This window comes from Uloborus diversus, chromosome 2 (genome assembly GCF_026930045.1).
Source record: "Uloborus diversus isolate 005 chromosome 2, Udiv.v.3.1, whole genome shotgun sequence".
In the NCBI taxonomy this organism is placed as follows: Eukaryota; Metazoa; Arthropoda; class Arachnida; order Araneae; family Uloboridae; genus Uloborus; species Uloborus diversus.
The window spans coordinates 11,321,423-11,347,180 of NC_072732.1; the positions used below are offsets into that span (position 1 = coordinate 11,321,423).

A 25,758-nucleotide genomic window follows, 5' to 3' on the forward strand; every position below is an offset into this window, starting at 1 on the left:
TCTGCATTAATGCTTGTTCTTTAAAATGTAGCTTTTTTTTTAAACTTGAAGTTATTTCTTTATATCGCAGACACAGTGTGCTGTTATTGCAGATCATCTTTAGAATATTACTTTTAATATTAATTTAGTACATACATTTGCCTCCCCTGCCCCTAGAAGAGGTAAACGCATAATGTATGCATATTTCATCAAAATGAATAAATAAAATGAAAAAATTGCATTTTGACATATTGAATTCAAATTATGCTTTTCGCAAAGACGAGCTGTGTTAGGACCCTACTCGTTGGGTTTCTTGCTCCTACTACTGGTTCTTGTTCCCGAAATCAACTTTATTTATATCCGACCCTCTCTATTTTACACAATCAACCTCTGCGAGAATGTTCCTCCTCCTGGGCGGTGGCGTAAACTCGCATGATCCTGGGTCGGAAAATCAAAATATCCATCAACTACGTTCAAGTGAAGCAATTGGTTGATTGTTTAAAAACAGCACACATACCATGCCTATACTTTTCGGTAATGCATTAATTTCATAAAAGCTAGGGGTACTTTGCTTGTCCTCCTCCCTGTATAATATTCATGTTATATATACTTATCTAATTTGTTTTCATAATTTTAGATTATGGGAGAAAGAATTTCATGTTATTGTGTACAGATGCAGTTATAGAGGTTGCAGTCAAAAACTTGGTACCAGGCCGAAGTTAATTATTGTTGAACTATGAAATGTAATTGAAATTATATATTAATACATATGAGTGTATGTGTATGTAACTTATTGTAAATAAAGTTTATGTATAAATTTTATGTGTCAGTTTCTCTAAAGAATTAAATACTAAGAAAAATGAACTATTTTTTTTTCCTTTCTTGGTATAGATTATAAAAGATAATGTTTTTTCAGTATGCTCTGTAAAAACATCTATGAAGCATTGTTCTTCTCAGAGAGCAAAAATAAAACAACTCACAATTTCTTACTTAATTGAATGTACCTGCATGACTCAATTTAATCAATAGAACCATTTTAAGTCCAATGTTTCAAACTATGAAAAGTAGTTCCTACCTGCCTAAATCAGTAGAAAAGTTAGTATTCTTACGTTCTATGTAACTTATAAACTATGCAATAAGTACTTTATACTCTTCACTATTTAAAAATTTAAGTTTTGATTTTTTTTAAGTAACAAATTTCATGTGCATGTGTTGGAAAAATAAAATAGAATGGGTCATGTACAGAGGTTTCATATAAAAACAGTAGCATGTATATATAAAAGTAGAAAATTTTGTCGTTTCACTTTTTGTGCATTGCTAAAAAGATTTCTATTTTAACAACTACACTTGGTCTACATTCAATAGCAAAATAATAATACTTAGACAAGGTTGAGTTTTTGACAAAAAAAAAAAAAAAAACCTGTGTTTGACATGACATTTGTTACATTGTAAAAGTAGTTATAGATATTAAAACTGTTACATCTTGTTTTAAACGTAGTTTTGTTTTAAACTTTTTAATAACTTAATTTATTTGTAACAGTTAGATACAATTAATTTTATCAATCAAAAAGTCTTTCTGGGAAATAATTTATGAAATGTCTCTTTTCTTTTGAGTAAAAGTGAAACTAAGTTGATCAGCACTCAATAGTTAAGTATATTAATTTCTAAGTATTTTGAATGGTGCTATTTACTTTTTTTTTATGTTCTTAATTTTTTCTCTAATATAAATATTCTCTGTTTATAGATTAACTAATAGTTGCTTGATACAACCAAAGACATAAGTGTTAAAAATTAAATACCAACTTTAATAGCTTTTGTAGCGGTTATCTCTAAATTCAGGATGTCTCAGAAAAAGTTTTAGACAAAACAATATACCCCTGTTCCCCCATCAATAGAGAGGATATTCTCCAGTTTTTAATTGATCCATTCCAAACTTAGAAATGGACAATATGTGCAAAAGGGTTTGAAATTAGTATTTTCACACTGTATGCATTGAGGAGAAAAGATTTAGAGTGGAAATAAATGTAAATGTTGAATAAAGATGCACATTTTATTAAAGGTTTGCAAATTAAACTAGAAAAATGTATGCATTGCCTTGCACTTTCAGCTTTAAAAACTTTAAGGAATAAATAGTCATTGTTCTTGTTACTATTCAATATACTGCTATTTCCAAAACTTTTTATCCTATACTAATAGTAGCTCTTTTATTCATCTCTCTCATTCTACAGACACGCAGCTTGTTGAATCAACATTCAGTTTGTTATTTTTTACTAAACATATATTTTTTTTATCTAAAACAGTCGAAAAGTTTTCTTTAGTGTATGAAATCAAAGTATTTTAAACTGAGAATCATTTGTTGTAGTAATTTTATAGTAAATACAATTTCTTTAGTCAGGTTTTTGGGCAGATAGGTGTTTAAAAGTAATAACTTAGAAATGTCCATTTACTTGATCTATAATTGCTGTTATTAAATTTTTTTCACATATTTTAAAGTGGTAGACAAGTTTAATGGTTTAAAAATCACAACTTTTACATTAATAGACAAGTTATTTATAAATATCGACTCTTACTCAGGTCCAGATCTGCATGTCCGCAGGTGGGGGGGGGGGGGGGCAACGACCCAAGAAATTGGAAAACTTTTTAAATAAACGAATACACTTAAACCTTCAACGTTGCAAACACATTTTTGACATTTCTATAAAGTATCAGGATAATTAAAAAAATATATATTTTGGAAAATCAGCAAATGTGAAATAATACGTAGAATTACCTTAACATGAGCCACGAAAATGTCCGTTTCAAATAAAATTATTCAAAAACACCTATAAATACATTATGAAAAGCAGCAAGACTAATCAAAGTGTAAAAAAACGTAATAATCACATAAGAGTTACCTACATTTGCAAAAAAAAAAAAAAAAAAACCTTGCTATTGGATCCAGCACATTTTTTCACATTTTTTAATGTAATTTTTTTTTTTTTTATAACCTATTGATTTTGTAATGAACTTATACGTAAAATGAGAAAAAGAAAAATCAGGAGTGAAGAATTTCAAACTCCCTCAAAAGCTAAATACGTCAAAAAAAGAAAAAAAAAACCCTTTGTATGAAAATTAAAATAGCGAGGTAAAACATGAATAAATAATAATATTGAATTTTAAAAAAAGTGAAGAAAAGCTTCCATGTTTTTATTCAATTCTTATCGGGGGAGGGGGGATCAAAATTTATAGATCCAGGCCTGCCTTTACTCATAGTTATTAGGTAAAAGGGCTGCTATCGCTGCATTGAGCTAGTAAAATCAAGATGTTTATAAATCCCTTTTTTATAATTTTGAAAGATTGCAACTTTCAAAACTGTAATTTATTTACAGCTTTGAAATAAATTGAGAAAAAAAAAAAACCCATTAAATCCAAAAAACATTGCTCAGAGTACATTGTACTAACTCGCCTAAAATGGTAGACAGAAGTCACGTTTAGGATCAACCCTGTTCAACTTCTCCAAGAGAAAGTTGAACGAAAGCTTGAAGTTGAACGGGTAGGTTGAGCGAATTTCGTTACGTGTGACATGGCCTTAACATAACAACATTGAGGCAGCATTAATGCAAGATGATTTTTCTTGCATGTCAACCTTTATGCAATACTGAGGCAAGATATTTTGCTTACTGGGAAGACTTACATTTCGGAAAACCTTCCGGACAATAGCCTCGCGCCTGCCCCCCCCCCCCCCCAGTATAATCCAAATCGTCAAAAATCGGATTTTTAAAAACGGCAATTTGTTGAGGAGCTTAGCATGCAGTCCTCTTTAAATAGAGTGAGCTGATGTTCCCGTATGAAATCTGAATATGAAAAAACTAGAATTCTAAGAAAAAACTAAGGTGGAGACCTTTAAACCCCCACTCTAGTACGACTGAATATCGCTGAAAAACTTGTTTCAGAACTTCAATGTCGAAAAATTGGGGTGAGGGAGAACAACTTCATTGGAATTTCAAAAAGAAAAAAAAAAAAAATAGACCTAAGACAGCGCCTAGATCTCATCCCTTACTCCAACGTCTAAACCGTCTAAAACTGCGTTCTCAGGACTACAATTTCAAAACTTACTCCGGGGAGACCCCCCTAGCAGATAGGGGAAATCTTAAGCTTGCCCCCCCCCCCCCCTCAAAATCTGGTTATGCTACTGTCGGACAGTGTAGGAAGCTATGGCCGTACTTAGGACCGTAGAATTGACGAAGACAACAAACGACAAAACAACTGCATTCGAAAATCGCCTTCGCCCCATATCTAGCAACCCAAGGGGTGGCAGGTGGAAGAGGGTTAACAAACGGGGCATTAACACCTTACGCTCCAGGCGGAAACCATCGCAAAAATGCATATGAAAAAGTTTTTTTTTAAAATAAAGCTTTATTTTTAAAAATATCCCCCCCCCCTTTTTTTTTTGCTTTTTAGAAACGGTGCGCCCTTGGGTTGCTCGTCCCTGAATGACACTTTCTTTTAGGACTCGGAATTTTTCCTATAAAGACCATGGCTCCATTAAAGAAAAGTGAGGCCCAAGGTCCACAATGCTTAGGAGGCCCCCTCCCCATAGAATTTCTGCAGAAAATAGTTGTCTGTTCTGCGACGGGAGATGGCCCATCTCCCGTCGCAGAACAGATGCCTGAGCTGTAGAACAATTCTGTTCAAATGTGAGAGGAAAACTCTGACAAATTTTCTGCAGAAATTCTACATATTTCTGTGAAATTTCTGCAAATATCTTTCAAGACAAAATTTTGAAAATTCTGCAGATTTCTTTAAATTAGAACAAAATATAAAATTCTCGGAAATTGCAACAGTTTGGTGGAAAGCTCGCAAAAAATGTTGAGTTCGATGTCATCTGCAGGAACTTCAGATTTACTTTGAACTTAAAGAAATCTGCAGAATTTGTTCAAAGTTCTATCTTGAGTTGAAAGATATTTGTAGAATATTGGTAGTTCCTGTAAAAATTCCATATTCTAAATCTGAAAAAATTCTGATTTTTCTAGCGGTTTTGTGGTTCTATTTTTTCCAGTCGATCTTCATTCACTACAATTTCCTTCATAAAAGTATATTTTGGAAACATCTCAACATTGAAGCACGTCCATCGTCGTAAATTGCGTGTCTTGCTTGAGATTTCAATCCTTTTGCATCGTGAAAGTATTTCAATTATTTAGAAAGTTTTGACGTGTTTTATTATACGCTACCCTAATTCGACTCATTTTATTTAATATTTTAGTTATTTAATTATTTATTTACATTATTTTAATTTCTCCTTCATGCCATGTAAACTTAACCAAAAAAAAAAAAGACGTGGTTTGACGCCTAAGTTCGGATTTTTATAAAGTTTTGTACCTCTGCTCTTTCTATGCGTTTTAAAATATATTTTTGGAGAATATCAATCGGTTTAGGATCCACAGAAAGGCATAGCAACAGTGAAGTTTTAAAAACTGAACCCCCCCCCCCCCCCCCCCCCCCCTTTTATAATTTTTTTTTGAGTTAGGGCTCCCGATTTGTGGAAAAGGTCACGTTGGTTGCTTGTGTATACAATGCTTGAAGTACTTGCAGAACAATTTTGGTCAAATGATTTTACGTTGCAGAACATCATCAAGTATTCTGCTTTAAGGCCCATCTCTATTCTTACCTTGAGTCAACACAAAATATTGATAAAATAATGTTTAACATTATTTAAAAGAGATATGTTTTCAATTAATAAAACATTAATGTTCATTATTTTTATTTACTAAAACACGTGATTTTCGAATGTTATGCATAAGTTTTTATAAATTCAGGGACTTAGGGCCAGTTGGCCTGTGCGGGTAATCAGGCCCTGACAAGGACCCAGGTTCAGATCCTCAGCTAGTCTTGGAACACAGCATAATTGTTAGATGCACGTCAATTATTGTTTCAAATCACACTATACAAGAAAAAAAACTGCATTTATGACAAAGGTTTCTGAAAAAAGTCAGTTCATGCAGATGCCATCAACATGAACCATCCCTTTGTATTAACAATGAATAGAGAAGCCAATTTAAATTTTTATTCTAAGTGCTCACAAATTTTCCTTTCATTAAATACATTTGCTATTAGATTTGTAATAAATGCTATAAAATTTGATTTATTGTGCAAAATAATTTTAATGTTCTGATACTTTTACTGAATGTTTTATGCTTATTATGTCATTTCCTGGGAAATTTTTTTTTAACAAGGATTTTGATATTAATTTTGCTTAGCTTCAAATGACATTTTTCTAGATATAATATTATAAAATACAATATATTAAATAATCAAACATTTGCAATCTTATATTTCAAGTTTATGAAACGACTCAAATATTGGCAATGGATTCAAAATTAAACTAAACAGATTACATTTCATAATAGTTGTTTAGCAAAGTTTCAGATATAGTCTTAAATGTATGTGTCGAATAAATAATGTATTACATAAAGCAGTGTTTTAGATTTATAAAAATTATTTTAATTTTCTTAACAGTAAGGCACAAACTGTCAAGTGTATAGTATAAAGACATATATTTTCAATAAAAAGTAGTTAAGTAATAAAAATTGTCAATATTTAAATTCTTTAAAATTTATTTTACAAGTGAATTAAAAAGGAATGCTTTTATGGGCAGTAATACCTTGGAGTGATAAAATTGACAATCATTGCTTTTATTCTTACTATACCAAGTTAACTTTTCCTTTAACAGTCTACATCAAGCTGAAAATTTTCACATCTCATGAGTCAGCAATTACTAGTTGAATGAGAATCATTCTATAATAAGTAATAAATTTTGTATACTCAGTTAAAAAAAAAATCTGTAATCTTAAAAAATTAAGCATTTTTTAATGGCACTACTTTATAGAGTGCAGCAGAATTATTCATTTCTTCAATACTTAGCTTGGTGGAAATGCTTTTGTGAATGACATGGTAAACACAATACTTATCCTTATAATTGGATAATTCAGCTGCAATTTGATTATTATTTATAAAAAACTGAGAATGATGTATGTCAAATGACTTACTAGGCACATTAACTTCAATAAACCATTTAACTTTGCCCTCTTTTTTCAGCAATAAGTCATACGATTGCCCTTTCTCTCCATTTACATTCATCCAAATAATCTCCAACTTATGTGATTGCCATTGTAATGTGAATATTCCATTGGACAAATTGGATTGTGAATCTGGATGTTTATTTTTGTAGTGGTCTTGCAGAAAAGAAAACACAAATTTTTCACTTAGCCAATTCATAAAACTTGCATCACTATTTGCATCTTGAAGACATACAGATTCTCTGGTATCGATGGATAATCTGGTATCAAGCTTATTGATATCTTCTCTTGCAACAGACTGTTTTGTAACCTCAGTATATGTCATAACTTTTGGTTGATCAATAAAGGTATCACAAATTCCAATTCCTTCACCTTTAACAACATTTGGTTTCAGTAGACAAGGGTCACACACAACATTATCCACTGAACTGTCATCAGAAGAAGAGTATTCAGCATCAGAAATGTTTTCTTTTAGCAGAGTTAATTTCTTGTTACTTATTTGTTCACTGAAAGTAAGTTGAGGTTGAGCAACATTGATGACTTTAACTGGAGTTGATTTCTTTCTCTCTTCATGAAGCATAAGTTTTGGAAGCTCTTCTGCAACTATTGTGCTCTCTATGACTTTTGATCTCTCATCTTTTGGAAGATGAGGGTACTATTGTGCTCTTTATGACATCTGACCTTTCATCTTTTGAAGGATGAGGCACTATCTTGCTCTCTTCAATATTTTCCCCTTCATCTTCAGAAGGATGAGGCTGAACAATGTTCTCATTTTGAACAGGAATTAATTCTATCAAATTTTCATCTGAAGAAATCTCTGAACCAGAAGGACCAACTTCTGAATGTGAAGAAGCACTCTCTGCATCTGAAGAAGTCTCTTCCATTTCCGGAACCATCTCATTATCTTTGCTTTTCTTCTTTTCATTTTCAGTTTGAGGACACTGAGAAACACTGATGCTTGCAATAGGTGTTAGTACATCTGAATTCCTTTCTTCTTCACCAGACAGAAGCTTCTTAAACTGCTCCTCAACAAGATGAAGCTTGCGTGATTCTAATTTTTGAAAAGAAAGCCATTCCTGCTTCTCACTTTCAGAGATTGGAAATTCCATATCAATAACATCTCGTATATCAGCTTCGAGAGCTAATGCTTTCTTTAGATGATCATGAATTATAGTTTTCTTGTTACCCCATTTACCAACAACATAAATGGTTAGGTCATCAAAGTGCTGAGGGATTCTAGTAAAATCACCGAAAGGATACTTTACATCAATTTTCTGACATTGGTATAGCTTTATAGCACATATCTTAGCATACAACCGTCTTAAAATAGTATTATCATCCTCATACAAAGTTTTAGATTCTTTAACTACAATCAAGCTCAATCTTTTCAAGTAAAACTCTTGTAAAGTATCATCATATATTTGGCTTTTTTGCACAACCTCCTGTTTAAATGGTAAGATGGTAACTCCACATAAATCTGCCAGCTCTAAAGTTTCTTTATGAGACATCCCAGGAATTCTTTTCAAGTAGCATGACTCTAAATGGCAATCTGCATCCTCTTCAATAAAATAATAAAGATCTTTGGCAAGTCTTAATTTATTCTCCTTAGATAATAAGCTGAGTTGATTCTTTCTGATTTCATTTTTATCTTTTTGCCTTAGTTGGTCTAGCAAAACAGTAAACAACATCTGTGTTCTGTCTTTTCCAAATTCAGTCTTCTTATCTAGAGTTTTAAGTAATTGCTTAATGCATCTAAAATCAAGCTCCGTCTTAAAGCCAAGAAATCTCTCTAGGTCTTCAGGTAGGTTTTTGAATTGTAGTAGAAGAACAGCATTTGGATCTATCTCATACAGACTTTCAAACTGTGAAGAATATAATTCTGCTGAAGAATACAGTTTACCATTTCTTGCTAATAAACAGGATGAAGCTCTGAGTTTTTGTTGTAAACAACTGGTCTTTATGAGCCTTATTTCTATTCCAATAATTAACTAGTTGGGAGAAAAACCACCTTAGATTTTCACGATGGGTCAGATGATCACTGTACTTCTCATAAATATCAGTAAATGTAAGGTTATGTACACCAAGTTCTGCTAGAAGAGTTTTTATATAGTTTGATTGATAACCTGAAGAGACAAATTCATCGGAAGAAATAACAGATTTTAATCCAGGTATTTCTTCAGAGCAACTACCTTTTGAATAAGAAACTGACCAATAACAGGTATATGCTGCTCTAAATACATTGCCCTCTGTTAAGATAGGAAATCTTTTCAAATCATTCTTTTCTTTCGGTTTAAGACCTGATGCACTATTTAGCATATACCAGTGTTCACCAATGAATTCCAGAATATCTTTGTGATTTTCCTGAGTTACTCTTTGTCTTATCTGGCCCTCTTGAATCCACTTAAGAATAGTGCGTCGCAAGACATCCATAGGAACTATTTTTTTGGAAACTCCAATTCGTGACAGAAACTCATAAAGATTCTTAGAAATGTTTTTAGTAGATACCAATTTCTCATTTGCAATTGCAAGTTCTAAACCTTTGACTTTAGGAATGGCAGAATCAAAAAAACAAACTTCAGCTCTTTGAAATACTTGTCCACAAGTTAAAACAGGCATTTTTTTTAGTTCTGTTTTTTCAGTCTCTGTTAGATTATGATCCAGTGCAAAATAATGTAAAGCAACATACTCAATAATGGGGTTATAGTTCTTTATTGTTAATTTATGCCTTATTTCACCAGTTTTAATCCATACCAGAATACTTTTACGCAATGTATCAAGTGGTTTTATTTTACTATGAACTCCTACACGAGTAAAAAAACCCTTCAATTTATCGATATCATAGCAGGAAGAAACCTTTTCACTGTCAGTAATAACATCTGATAGTTCTTTTACAGAAACTGCATCAGGAAGATAGCATAAATTAGCCAGTTTAAATTGTTTACTTTCTGTAAGGATAATTAACCTTTCTCTTACTTTTTCTGCTTCTTTTCTGGTCAACTGTTCATAACCTTCAAAGAGATAATTTATAATCCCAACATGATTCTTCATTGTAATTTTAAGATCAAAGTCACCAGACTCTAACCACTTCAATATACTTTCTCTAAGCACCTGGACAGGTGTTGTCAATCGTTTAGCTTCTAATTGGGAAAGCCATTGCATAATTGAATCAATATTACTAACTGGCAAATAGTAATTATCAACAGGGTTTAATCTAAGGAAATCAGGAATAAGGTTGTCATTTTCTTCCAATAAAGCATTTTTAGGGGACAAGAGTTGTCCATCCTTTGCTCGAAGAAAAGTTACATTTCTCAATTTATTTGTAACCTTGGTATGAAAAGGAGGATCCTTCAACCTTTCATAGAGATAATTGATAAAACTTATATAGGCATTTTTAGTTAATTGAGGGTAGTATTTATAGGGAAATTCTCTAAATAGCTGATCATAAGTGAAACGTTTTACTTCAGCTTTAGAAGTTGATAAATAATCTTGATATTTAACATCATAGTTGATGAGATAAGGATATACATTATGATCACGAATATTTTGAAAATTCTGCTTAAAAAACTCTGTTTCATCAGTCCAAGCTTCACCTAATTTAAGCAATTGCAGTCCATGATGTGGTGGTAACCAACCAACTTTAAATTTAGTTTCCTTGAATCCTTTTAAAAAAGCCTTGCTAAAATTACCATAAAGATGATCAATTTCACGAACAAAAAACCGAATGACATAATTTTTTAAATGGTTCACCTCAGCCAAGTCTTTAAGCAAGTTGAACTGAAGCGAGCCAAGTTGGTGCAGTAAAAACTCATTCCATTCATTTTCATGTAGTTGTGTTCTATCCAAATTCAGGATGAAAAGACTATTTGTGTGGTACGGAAGCATTAAATGTAACTGTGTAGGTAATGTACTGAAACAAAGACCTTTAACCATTAAAACTTCTTGAAGGGATTCATCACTTCTCAAAGCAAAAGTGAACCGCACTTCTCTAGCTGTTTTAATTTTGTCAGGATATATATATCGACTTGCTCCCCTCACAAATTTTTGTACATCTCCAGGCACTGACCTTTTATAAGTTCTTGATAGCCAAGAGCTTTCTACTTGATTGTTTTTATAGAAGTTGATTTTGTTAAAAACACCAAACTTCTCTACTGTCCTCTCCAAAAAAATTTCTTCTTCATTCAAATTTACACTGAACTTGTTGATACGATGTAAATATAAAAGCAGCTCTGGTTGGTTAATAAGTTCTCTAAGCTGACCTTCTAGCTGACTAGCATTATTAACTCTCAGAATTAAATTTACAGGCTGATTATATGGATATTTTTCACCTTAAGGCAGTTCATTGTGCCTGCACCAAATGGGAATAACTTGCCATGGTACACTCTCCGGGTCATCAAAAAATGTTTTGTCGAAACGAAATGAATAGCCGTTGGAAACAATATAGATGCAATTAGACAAATTAAATAAAGACTTAAATCCCAGACCTTTATAGCCAGTTTTTCTCAAATCTGTCGCTTTGACTTCTTCAATCTGAGAAGCATAGTCGCATATTCTTTCAACATCATTGTAGTCAAATCCTTTCCCATTATGATGAACAGTGAGATAATTGCCTTGTAAAATAAACTTTATCTCCTTATGTTGATCCTCAAAGGCATCGTCAGCATTTTGTAAAATCTCAAACACAAACTTACTCTGACCACTTAAAGCAGTTTGAATAACAGTGTTGGACAGATTCGTGAATGACCGTAAAACACGGGTTGGAGTAGTGTATTCCTTATAAATAGAAGCGATATGCTCTTCCGGAGACATTCCTTTCTCATTAGAATACTCCATATCACATTTTGTTAAAATTTCTTGCTTTGAACCAGAAAGAAAAGTATTCTGCTAGCCATCGAATGCAACTTTCCTAACGTTATCTAACTGGTTTCAGTTTCGCTTTCTTCGAAAGAGGGGAGATTCCCGGCACTGAGTAAGGGTGTTGCCAAATCATTTTCATAAAAAGTAGCTAACTTCTTTTTTTGCAAAGTTGTGAGTCCATGGAGAACAAAAGCATGTGACATCTGCATAAAAAACATTCCAAGTTAGCGCCTAAAAATTTGATGAAGTTAAGAAATTTGTATATTTCATTTTATCATAGCGAAAGTTGCGCTTTTAAAATCTCATTTTTTTCCAATCTTAATTTTTCTCATATTACTTTTTCTTTTGTTAAATTTTGAAATGCCGACAGGCAACATGTAAACTTTTCTTTGATTAAAAACAAAAACAATGTTCAAGTTTGGTGGAAATTTTTTTTAGTAAAAGCACTACATAAATAATGTAGTTTAAATGTTTGGTTGCGATGAGAATAGAATTTCTTTTCATCAGAACTATGAATTCTTTACAAGTTTTACGCATGCCCTCCGTTTCCTGAATTTGTGTGAACCTTACTTAGTCGATTGTTCTGAAGGGTTTTTATAAATTGGTAATTACGCCGGTTTTTACGTAATTGACAAGTTTTTATTCTTTTGTTTTATCTTTACTATTTGTGAAGAATGTTAGTGAAGTGCCTTCTTTCTCACCTGCTTGAATTTTTATTTCAGTGATTATTATTTGAGTTTTCATAATCTTTTTTACTGTAATATATTTGATCCATTGCTTTGTTTCATCTTAGATATGGAAATATCACCCAAGTTATGCTCCCTTTATTCCTCTTATTTATGAAATTAGATATGTTCTATCCAAGATTTATTATAAATTGAGAAAATCCAAGTGAAAATAAAGCAAGATCGAAAAATCACGAAGTTTCACCCAATGTAGGGGATATTATGTTCAATGTTAATCTAAAAGTGAATTGGGGATGATTATCATAACTTGGAACATTTAAATTAATGCTTTTTCAGAAATATTTGCCAACTTGTTTTATTTACCTGTCAAAAAATGCTAAAATCAATAAATTTGTTTGATTTTTAAACAAAAAAATACCCATTAAACTAGCAGAAGTTCAAAAAAATTAACATAAAACTGCTGCATAATTAAGTCATTAAAATATATAATAATCATGTTTGTTAATGATGTTTCATGTTAGTTAATGCATGTTTTTTTAAGTAATACCAATTTTTTTTTTAAAAAGGTATTAACTCGCATGAAAAGTGCCATTAAGTATAGAGTTGGAGTATGAGGAGCAAAACTCGCAACCGCTCTTCCATCCAGCGAAATTTATACCGTTTGGCATGCTCACTACGATAATTCTCCCTAGGACAGTATTTAAACGATTTTTTAATGTTAATTCCCAAATGTAAATTTCTCTAGGATCACTGACGCCAGAGCATAATGGCACAGGCCTTGAAAATTTCCAAAATTATTTCCTCTTGTCAATTTTACAGCATAGTATTGAAAAACTTCATTCATAAAATGCAAATGAGACAGGAAGAAGCAAAGGGATGTAAGTGCTAAAATTAAAAATTCGAGATAGTCAGTAAAAACGGTAGGAGAACCTCTCCAAAGTTCAAGGGCAAAGGATGGTGCTAGTAGCTCTGGTGAATGCTACTACACAGCATGACTTAGAAAAAAAATTCAATGAAAGCCTACCTAGGATCTGAACTTCAAACATGTTTTACTCAAAACTTTAAAAAGTCCATTTACATCCCTTTGCTTCTCACTACCTCAAATGCAAAAGTTTGAAGCTATTTTTCAAATTCATCATCTCCTCTCTGCATTGATGTCCAGCCTTGAATTTAGCTATTGAACATTTTTGCACCACATTGCTCTTATATATAATTTATACTCTTTATTAGAGACGTACTGAGTAGCACTTTGGCGGAGTACCGAGTACTCGGCCTTTTACTACTCGGCCGAGTTTCCCAGTACCAATTATGTTGAAAGAAAGACCACCGACACACACCGATGAATTTTGAACTTATTGAAATAGTAGTATAGACCTCCTTGTCCATATAATGGTTTTTAAACTAAATTCCTGCTGAAATTTAACTACAAAATTTTGCAAAAATAATATTTTTTAAATTAAAAATGAATAAATAAAAGGTATGACTTATCAAGTTGGAATTAAAACAAATTATACAAATTTATTCATTATAGGTCTAGTTCGCTAAACATAAATAATTTTTAAAAGCAAAAAAACAACTGTGCAGGAACACTGCAGACACGTTTTTCTGTGTTACAGGGATCGTCTTTTCAGTGCATAACATGTGAACTAAAGAATAAAGGCATACGGCAAAAAATTCGACTTTTGCCGGATGCCTTTAAATCAACGAGCTCACATTTTGTGCAATGAAAAAGAAATTCCTCGTAATGCCAAAACACGTGTCTGCAGTGATCCTGCATTGTGCTTCTAACGTTGTTTTATTTCCTTTTATTTTTAAAGCTAAGGTATTTTTATACATCTTATAACTAATTTTAGTTTGTAGCAAAAATTCCATATTTGCACAATTTTTAACAAAAAAGTTTTATTAACTTTCGAGACATTCGAACCAAGATTTATTCCATTGAAGTATTTCAAATTTCATTATTCTCAAAATTTAAATTTGAATTGTAAATGGTTGCAGAAAATTATATATGCTTGAGCTTTTTTGTAAATTTTAATACATTCAATTTTTTGCAACTACTCGGCATTGGCCGAGTATCTGATCAAAATTTGGCCGAGTGCCGAGTACTCGGCATATGGGCCGAGTACCGAGTAGTTACCGAGTACTCGGTACGTCGCTACTCTTTATATTAGTTTTTTAAACACTTCTGCAGAAGAATTCAAATTGATTTGCTAGGATTTCTAATTGATAGCCAGCAAATTAGCCAATTTTAAAAAAGTCTTCACCATATTCTGAAAATCTTAGCCAAAGACTTAACTTTAATAAATTTTGTGATTTTTTTTAAATTTATTTTTATTTTATTATTATTATTATTATTATTTTTTTTTTTTTTGTCTTTTGAAAACTTTGATCAGAGAACAAAGTAATAATTAAAAAACATATTTGATTCAAGTGCTTGTATTTTAAGTTAAAGGAACACTTAGTAAACAATGCAGAAGACATTGAGTTTTTTTCGGAAATTTCTGAGAATTTTCCGTTTGCCAATGCTTTTGCTAAATATGAGTTTCTATGGCCGAATTCATGAACTTATCGCATTTGATGCGATGGCGAATGCTTCTGTGTCTTCGTTTCTTTTTTTGCATTGCAAAACTCTCAACCTCAGATTTCCAGCAATACAAATAATTCATTATGATAATTTTTGACACTGGCAAGTTTATTTATATACAGTGAAGCACCCTTTATACGTTTCTCTTTTATACGTTTTTATCAATTATCCACTATAATATTAAAATCTGTTCCCGTCCGTCTGTCTGTCTGTCTGTCTGAAGATCGATCTTCTCGAGAACCACTGCGAATCGGGAGTCAAATGAGATACCGATCAATTCGAAATTTTCCAAAGAAAACAATAGGACCAATCTCATATTTGTACGACTTTAATTAGCGTAGATATTGATTAAAACGTTAATTAACATAACGCTATTCAGGAATTGTTATTTCTTTCCTGTTGCCATTTTGCATATGGGTGAGCAAATAAAATTCTAATAATTGTGTCAAAAGAGATTTTTTAGGCTGCTGTCCAAATCTTAAAACAACGTTTCCATCTAGAATTTCATTTTTAATTAGTTTAAAATTGGTTGCTCTATTCCGATATTTATTGTCTGTCCTCTCTTATTTTTTCACATTCAACGTTCTTAACTCTTTTCAGCATATGAAAAATGTTTCTTTAGTAATGTTTATTGATTGAAGTGTAAGTTTATCATTCACCGGCCTCATATTTGGGTACATTTAGGATGTGCGACTAATTATGTTTATTTTGTTGGACTTTTTTCCGTGACATGGGTGAGTTTTCGAATTGTAATAAATCTCTTTTTCCTTCCTGTTTCGATTTTTGCAATACAGTTTGTATCGTTAAAAGAACACGTTAAATTAAGATTGTTTGGATTTCTTTAAGTGAAACAGAGTTGAACAAAAAAGATTGTTTTTAAGGATTTTAACTAAAGCTTAATTGGAATCTGATGGCTTGATATTAAATTAATGCCTATTGGTATTTAATAAGTCTTGGTGCTTTAGTTTCACGTAATCAACAAAAAAAGTGTGTGTTATTTTATGTAAAAAGCTGATTGTAATTGTACATAAATATTTCAGATATATTCTATCAGATTTAATTCAGTTTAAAGTGAGCACATATTATAGTTGAGAATGCATATATTTTCATCTTTTGTGCTAATTGAAAATACTCATAACTTGTATTATTGATAAATATGATTAACGTTAAAGAGGTTTTTGCCAAAAATATGCTCTACTGGTGTTTTGCAAACCTTGCATTACGCGTATTTATTTACTCCTTACGCTTTAGAAACTGATGTCAGAATAATACAAAAACATCAATTGAACAGCTCTTTCATTTTTTAAGTAGCCCGTGCAACGCCGGGCCCGCAGGCTAGTACGTTTTTAAAATTAGTCCCTGCAAAGTTAAATGCACATTAACCTATACCTATTATACGTTTTTTCATTTGTACGCTTTTTTCAGACAGTCCCTTCAAAAACCTATAAATGGTGCTTCACTGTATACCTCAAAAACAGAATTCATTTTGAATTATTTCCAGATTCTTTCTCATCTCATGGCTTCCAGACATCAAGAACTAACTGAAAATGGTGTAACAATACAGCATTTTTACTTATCCCAAATAATCTTCTTTTTTCATATAATAGATGAAAATAATTCCAGTTTTACTTATTTCATTAATACAGTTTATTTTGATAATTGGTATTTCTTCAAAAGGCACCATAAAAGAGCTAAACTGATCTCCCTGATCTGATTCAAGTCATGCAAAAAAAAAAAGGACATCAGTTGGGAAATATTTTAAATAGACAATTACACATTTGATCGATAATTAACATCGTACAATCTTGAGCAAAGAAGGGACCGAGGGGACATGATTCAGTTGTTTAAATTCATTAAAATGAAAGATGTTACGGGGCTGAAGTTTAGCACTGAAAACAGGACAAGGGGTCATTGTTTTAAGCTATTTAAATCTCAGGCTAACATGGATATTAGGAAAAATTATTATTTTAGCAGGGTAGTGGAACCTTGGGACAGCTTACCGGAAGAGGTGGTAATGAGCAAGGGAGTAGATAGTTTTAAGAGGGCCATTGATCTTCACTGGGAATAATAAATTGACTAGGACCAGTCTAGCTGGGCCCAGAGCCTGTTGCTGGTACTCACTTTTGTGTATTTGTATTTAAAATGCTGGGAAAATACTAAAACTCTGGAATAACAACTTCTGTGCAGAATTATTGAACTAACAATAACACATTTTTGTGAAAATAACTACATTGGTTATCATTTTGTTTCCTGAAGTTTATAAGGTTAAACAAGGCCCCCCAAAATAATATCCAAGTTCTCTCAAATCATCTCCTCCCCTCCTCCCTAAATTTCTATGGTGAGGGCTACGCTGTAGACCCTCCATTGTGCATACACCTGGGTTGGATACGTCAATATTCAAGCTGAATACTGATTTATACTCTATTCACAAAGGAAGAAGTTCTAATTGACCAAAATATGCTTTACAGCTGTGAAGATGGCAGTTTCGGACTTGGATCCACTGTTTGTGAAGGGATTGCGCCTCCTTCATTCAAAAAGCAAAGACTCTGCAGATCAGCTGAAGATGTTGTTGGATGATTTGATTGCGCAGTCTAAGCAGTCTGCTCATTCTAAAGAAAGAATTTATACCTCAGTCAAATTGGTAAGAAATTCTTCGTAAATGTAGAATTAATTGTCTAATTTAGGATTTTTAGAAATTTATTTATTCCTGAATTGTTTTGATAGCTTAACAGGTAGCATCAAACTTTTTTTTTTGGAAACATAACATTTTGTGTGATTTTGAAATTGTAGCAGTTGTCTTTTGGGATAAAAATGATCCTCCTAAATAAGTAAAATGGATTTTAGAGTTTTCATCTTCATTTACATTGTTTTGCACCTGGAGATTTGATTATGTTAAGCAAGCACATAGCTAGAACTTTGTTAAAGGGGGGAGGGGGTTTCCAAGGTTGGACAAATTTCAAAATGCTAAAGCAGAATTATGAGCTTATAATTACATTAAGATAAATCTTATTAAAACTAATTATTAAAATATGATAATTAACTAAAATTAATTAAGGAATTGAAATTCTTATAGCCATTGGTAAAATTAGCTAACACAAATTTTATATTTTGTGATAATTAATTATTGTCAGTTTGAAAAATTGACGGTACAGATGTGATATACCCCCCCCCCCCCCATTTGGCGACATCCGATTTTTTGTAGAAAATTGAAATATTTTTCTCGCCAATGAGGCAATAATTTTTTAAGCATGACATCCCTGGCGAAATCAACCTGTGTTTGGTAACCCGAAGGCAAGCTAGTTAGATCTGTTCAAACTTGTTTACTTGGTTTCACGCAGGAGAGATACGTGTTGTTTCGTGCAATATACCTTACAGGAAAGCTTATTTTGTGTTAGTTTAAAATCAGTAGTTGTGTTTTGAAGTAAAAACATTAGAAAATGCTAGTTACTTCAGACTTGAACGTTAATTAAGAGTCAACTCCAACATGGTGTGTATCTGTAACGTGCCATTGTCATATGATGTATTGTTTTAGATTGAGTGTGAGGATTTATACCATAAAAAGGTAAGTTCTTCATTTTAGAATTAGAAAAAAAAACCTCTCACTTCCGAAATTCTTTGTTTTTACAAATCCTTGAGGGGTTCTTGTAGTTTTTAACTTTATTTTTACTGTTTGTAAATTAATTTTTCAAAAATAGTACGGTTATTTTGTTCTAAAAGTTCATTCTTATCGATGCCACGAATTATTTAGACATTCTATTAACGTGCTTCCTTTAGGTACTGAATTTCTGAAAATACGTTGACTCCAGCATTTTATAAAAATATGAAGATGTTATTTTATGTAAAATATAACAGGTATTTTGAAAGCATGTCTGGGTAGCAAATAAATGTATGGTATTTTTGTACTGTTTATGTTTAGGATGTTTTGTTAAAACATTTCTACTTTTCATACATCGAAATTTGAGTAATTAAGCACTTTTTTGGCTGAAATAGATATATTTGATTTTGGGGATGTTTTCCGCTTTAAACATCGCAATTTGAATCGCTTTTCCCTTTTTTAGTTGAGTATGAGAAAAGTTTTTGTTTGATGAGATGCATGATGGAAAATAGCTTTTATTTCTATTGGTACATATTTCATTGGTGAGCTGTTATAGTAATTTGTCAATTTAAGCATTTTAAATACTTTCTTGTCATTGTTCTTTGTGTACAAAAACTTTCTAGTTTCTGGTATTTTTGAAGCGTATATTCGTGGTGTTTTTTGTTGTGGTTTTATGTTGTTTTTATATATATTGTGTTCTGAAGTGCTTTGTTCATATTTTTTATCTGATTTTTACTTTCTTCTATAGGGTCTGGTGGGGGAAAGTGGTCAATGGGGTAAAGTGGTCATACGTCAAATAAACGACTATAACTTGGAAATAAATGTTCGAATGAATGTGAAAATTTTATTTTAGGTTCAAGGAGTTAGAAACTACATTTTGAATACAAAATTTTAAAACTCGCAAAATTTTATTTGGTAAAAAAAAATATTTTCTGTAAATATGAAAATTTTAAAAATCTAAACACCTCTTTTAACTTCTTTGGGAAATTTTGTTTGTTAGAATTATGAACAGATTGACGGTACAGGAAGCTTCCTACATGTCTTAAGATCGCTTACTCATTAGCAGTTAGCTGAATATATTTTAGATAATTTTTTAGAACAATTTCAGTAAGATGGGGTAAAGTGGTCATAATATTAGGCTTAACGAATATTGTTCTTCTAATGTCACTTAATAGTGAGGTATAAAGCAGATATAAATTAAATATTAATTCCACTTAATATGTATTGTTTTTACAGTAAATGGGATTAAATATACGAGTATATACGTATGCATACGCATATACTCGTGTAGGCGCGTATATAAGCTTATTCACATACATGCACCAATAAATATGTATATGGGTATCTGTGATATAGGTATTTTTTATCTATGCAGATATACATTCGACTATACACGTATATACTTGCTTTTACTCGTATGTATACGAACACTTAAATGCTCAGGTAGACACGTATATACACGTGCGTACTCGAGTAAACACTTACATACAAGCATATGATATACAAGTACAGAGGGTGAGTTTAAACTCTTGGGAAATATTTTAAAAGGTGTTAGAGGGGAAGATAAGAAGCTAGAATGATAAGGAACATATGTTCACAAACACAATGCTGACGCACTACATGTACGCAAAGCCTAAGTCTGATGGATGCAAAACAGGTCACAAATTTGTTACACTCAGACAATTTTACACAACATTTTAGGTCGTAAGAAAGTTTTACAGCAATTGAAGAAATTTGCGGCCTACAGCTGTAATACATGCGCCGCAATCACAAAGCACTCTCTATTTTAATAACGAGACTTTTGAAAAACTTTCATCCATCGCTGCGCCTTTGTTGCGATGCGTGTAACTAGTACGAGTCGTAATTTTTAACAAGTACTCTAAATATTATCTAAAAACTAAAATTTTGAGTAAAATCATCTTTGTGTAAAAAATTTGTGACCTGTTTTGCATTCACCAGTTTCTGGCTTTGTGTGCATGTAGCGCGTCAGCGACCATAAGCTCCTTATTATTCTTTGCTTCTTATCCTAACCTCTCACACCCCTTAGATTTTTGCTCAAGAGCTTGGATTCACTCTGTAGGCATACATGTATATAAGCGTATATACTCGTGTATACATATATGTACTGGTGTATACACGTAAATGTACATATATACGTCTTTTCAGGTATATAATTGTGTTTACACGTATACATACGTACATACTCGTGCTTCCATATATACATGTATATATGTGAGTAAACACGCACAAACACGCACTGGATTCATCCACGAATTAATTCATGTATACCCGTAAAAACATTTATGTACACTTATGTATGTGTCCACATGTACACTTGTACATGTATGCGTATATACATCTACTATACACGTATATACTCAGGTATGCACGTGTATACTCGAGATGCAAGTGCATACATGCATATGACGTTCGTTTATACGCGTATATATACGTGACACGTATATAAACATGACACATATATACTCGTGTAGATACTTCAACACTCCTTTAGGTAATCACGTATACATGCTTATATACTTGTGTATACACGTATATACTTAAGTAGGCAAGTGCATGCTTGTATCTGATGTATACATGTATCTACTCATATATGAGCGTGTTTCTTCATATTTACACGACACGTATATATTCGTGTATACACACAAATATTAGTGCATATACTTGTAACCATAAACATAACTGAAATATACAAATATTAGGGTTGTTTAATATGGTTTTGCATTTGTTTTTAACTATGACCACTTTCCCCCATCCCATGGGGTAAATTGGTCATAAACACAAAGGGAAAAGAAAGTGTTATAAAACTAATTAAATCAATATATTTTTTTCTAAACTTCAATGTATTGTGTTCTTTAATAATGCAATGTAAAATAACAACAAAAAAAGTTGAAGTGTTTAAATAATTTGTTGTATTTATTATCCACCAAAGTTGAAAACCTACGAATTTATGACCACTTTACCCCACCAGACCCTATCTAATATATAGAAGAAAGTATTGGATTCGTGCAAATTTTCGAATTTCGAATTTTGACGAATTCGAACGTTTTGAGGTGTGCTGAGTCCATTTCGACTATTTTTGGAAAATGTCTGTCTGTCTGTGTATGTGTGTGTGTATATATGTGTGTGTGTCACGTCTGTGTGTGACCAGTTTTTTGTGGCCACTCTACAGCAAAAACTACCGCATGAAATCGAACGAAATTCGGTACACATATGCGCCGCTATGTGAACTTGTGCCCATTGGTTTTTGGCGCGAATCCCTCCAAGGGGGGTGGAGCAATGGGACGTTTTTTGAGTTACGCGTGCTTGCTGTTCCTCAGGAAGTAACTGGCGGAATCAAACAAAATTTGGTCCATATGTTGCCATTAACAGGAACAGGTGCTGATTCAATTTTGGTGTCAATAACTCAAACGGGGGTTGAGTTATAGAACGTTTTTTGTCGTCAATTGTGACTGCTGTATCTCAAGAAATAACAAACGGAATCAAACAAAAATTTTTTGACAAGTAGCCCTTAGTGGGTATAAGAGCTGATTTTATTTTGGTGTTAACAGCTAAAAAGGGGGTAGCGCAATCGCCCGTTCTTTTTTTCCATTGTGAGTGCATTATCTTAAGAAGTAATGCTACGTTCTGGTTGAAATTTGGAATATATGTGAATCCATACGTAAACAGGCTTTGGTTCAATTTTGACTCCAATCGCTCCAAGAGGTGTTGATTTTTTTTTTTTTTTTTTTTTTTTTTGCGAATAAAAATAGGTTTTATAAATGCAACAATAAGAAAGATAAATCATAATAGATTGTCGTCTGCGTATTTCTCGTGATTTTAATTGTATGGAAATGATCAGAAATATTATCTCAATGATTTAAAATTTTTAACTGTTGCCATCTTATGTTTGTTAATAAATAAAATATTTGTAATTAATTCAAGTAAGGCTTTTAAAGTAACTTTCAATTTTCGCTCTTTGTTTTGTTTTTGCAATAATTCAGACATTGGGATGGTCGTCAAGTTTTTGCATGTGTAATTTTGTTTTTGTTAGGAATATTGCTTCCTCGTCAAGCATGGGGAGGGATCAGAAAAAGGAAAAATATAGAAGAAAGTTTCGTGATGGCCACAACATACTAGTTTCATGTTGGCGCTAAAAAAGCATCGCTAAGACGATGTATGACATATGTCGTCATACATCGTTTTCTTGGCGACGCTTTCTTGGCGCCAACAGAAAAAAGTCACCAAGGGTGGGGTATATCACATCAGTTCCAAATTGACATTAAACTACTGTATTCCCCGCATTAGCCGGCTTGCCGCAAAATTTGAGGGTCACCAGATTTTTAATAATACTTGCCTGGTTCTTTCGGTATGCCGGAAAAATCAAGGTTAGGGGGGAAAATACTAAAAAAATATATGTTCAGCTTAAAAAATCACGCAAGAGTATAAGTATCTTATTAATGTTAATAAACAGTTTAATTTTGTAAATATATTAACCAGGGTTTCCTCTACGGTCGCATTTTTCGCAAAATGCGAAAACACTATCTAAATTGCAAAAATTAAGCAATGCATTTTCTCTTTTTTGGTCAAATAAAAAATAAATTAGTTTTTTTTAAATAAAGAAGAAATGTATGATCCTAGAGAGGAAGCGTGCATGGTGATAATCAACTTAATCTTTTTTTAAATCTTAGCTAAGATGTTTAAACTACAATTAAGTTCGATAACTATTAGTCTTATCCAGCATTATGTCCCCCCCAAAACTGCTTTATTAGGAAGAGGGGACTGCAACATTCTAAACACCAATCCTTTTTCTTTTTTTATTTTATGTTTTAAAAAAATTGCTGTTGTACTTATTTCTTCAAGGATGTCACAAATGAAATATGAATTTTATTTTCAACTGGAGATGAAACACACTGAGGCATATATAAATATATGAGAATGTGTAATATTTTAGCATTTTGCTAACATTTTTCCATCAAATTTAGCTTTTATTCTAAAGAACTTTTTAACCCAGCTTAAACCCTGATATTAACTTACAATGTCCTTTGTTATTTTAACAAGAAACATATTATTCAATAACGAACGATTTTATAAAAATTAAATTAAAACTAAGCAAACGTTTAATCAGTAAGTTACCACCCCTAAGCCAGGGCTGAAAAATTTACTATAGCTATTCAATCAATAAAAATTAAATTTACCTCGCTAAAAGGAACCAAAAAAAAGTTATTTAAAAAAATTATGAACGAATCTCAGTAACAATAGTTTGCTTTCTGATTGGAATTGATTGGGGAAATTTACTTTTGTTTTGTCACAAAATAAACCTCAAATCATCCGGCATGCCGGAAAATTCGAATTTCCTGGCATGCTGGTCAACTTCGCTTTTTCCCGGCATGCTGGCTAATGCGGGGTAATACATTAAAAGATATCCCACACAAAGTTTCCGAACATTTATAGAAATGTTTGAAGCTTCTTATATTTTGGAAAATCATTTTGCAGTTAAAACATTTTTTCTTTATTTTTAGTGATTGGAAAATGATTGTGTATCATATCATATTTTTCGGGGGAAAAATAATAATTTTGTTTACTTGTAAATTCTTACTTACCAATATAAAAACTTCGTATAATTTAATGGAATATTTTCAAAATTTTTAGATTTATAAATGTATGTCCTTGGTAGCAAAATAATTAAGGTAAAACTAAATAATTATTTTATGTGTATCACTAGGCATTGTAGCAAAAATTGTTTTTTTAATTATAATAGTTTCTGAGCTAATTGCATTTCAATTTAATTTGAATTTTGGAAACATGTCCAAAGCATAGATCAGATGGTTGAAATCCAACTTTCACAAAAGACTAATTTAAATATTCTTGTGGGAAAAAAATGTCTTTTTCTGGAAAAATTGCATCTTGTGAGTCACAGAAAGTTACGAGCAAAAGTCATGGAAAGCCAGGGAATGTCATGGATTTCAATACTATAAATGTAGCAGATACCCTGTATATAGGTAGAGTGTGAACTAATAGTGAGAATTAAACAATCTGATGTAGGTACTACATGACTTTTTTTTTAGGGCTGAGATATTCACAACTTATATTAAGATGATCGTAAGTGGTTTTTGTTTTAATAAGTGTTTTAAACAGGTTTATGGGTTCATTAAAAAAAAAGGTATTTACACTAAAATGGTTTAGGTCGAAAGTCAAATTAAACTTTTAAGCTTATTTTGATTTTCTTTTTTGTAAAACTGTTATCACCCTCATACACCCAATGTAAAAATATAAGCCCAAGCTTAATCTTTTACTGTTATTTCATATTGTATTTTTTTATCAAAAATTTTTGCCATAATTTGCATCAATTTCTTCATAATATATTTCATCTTTCTGATAGTGTGTGATCTATTGATTTTTTTTTTTTAAATGGATGAGTGAAAAATGTTAAAAGTTACTAAAATAAAGTCTTAATGTTTTTATAGGAAGGAGAGAGCAAGATCAGCATTAAGAAAGCTCCACGTGATCCTACGGAAGCATCTAGTTACAGTTCAAAACATTCGCTTAGTGACAACTGGGAGAAGAAGGTCGAGAAACGGCCTTTTGAGAAGGTAATCAGGTTCTTACACATGCATGTTTTTTTTTTCTCGACAGAATATCATTTTCACCTCGTAAAAATGATACTGTGATGGAAATTATTTTATTTTAGATCTTTTCAATCAATAAAATAAGGCAATTCTTTGTAACAATTGAAACAATCATTGCTCAAAACATCCTATAGTCTGTAAATATGTTATTCTTGCTTCAATGGTGGTGGAGAACATGAACTTTACTTTTGCATAGTACAGTATAACTTCGATTTAACAATACCCAATTCAATGATTTCCTTAATTTAATGATACATATCTCTGCTCTGGGTTTGCCAGCATTGAATGTCTATGCTCCTTGATTTAACAATAACTTTTCCCAGTCCTTTGACAATCGTTAAACCAGAGTTATTCTGTACAATGAAATTTTGAAGGTCTG

General features: G+C 32.0%; 1 protein-coding gene across 1 annotated transcript in view; it reads left to right on the forward strand.

The window, feature by feature from the left end:
• The first annotated feature begins 12,297 nt into the window (after positions 1-12,297).
• Positions 12,298-25,758, forward strand: part of LOC129216952 (integrator complex subunit 12-like) — a 45,222-nt gene continuing 31,761 nt past the window's right edge. Inside the window, 3 exon segments of the mRNA XM_054851173.1 lie at positions 12,298-12,492; positions 17,627-17,799; positions 25,218-25,343. Of these exon segments, the coding sequence (XP_054707148.1) occupies positions 17,635-17,799; positions 25,218-25,343 (291 nt within the window). The 5' untranslated portion in view covers positions 12,298-12,492; positions 17,627-17,634.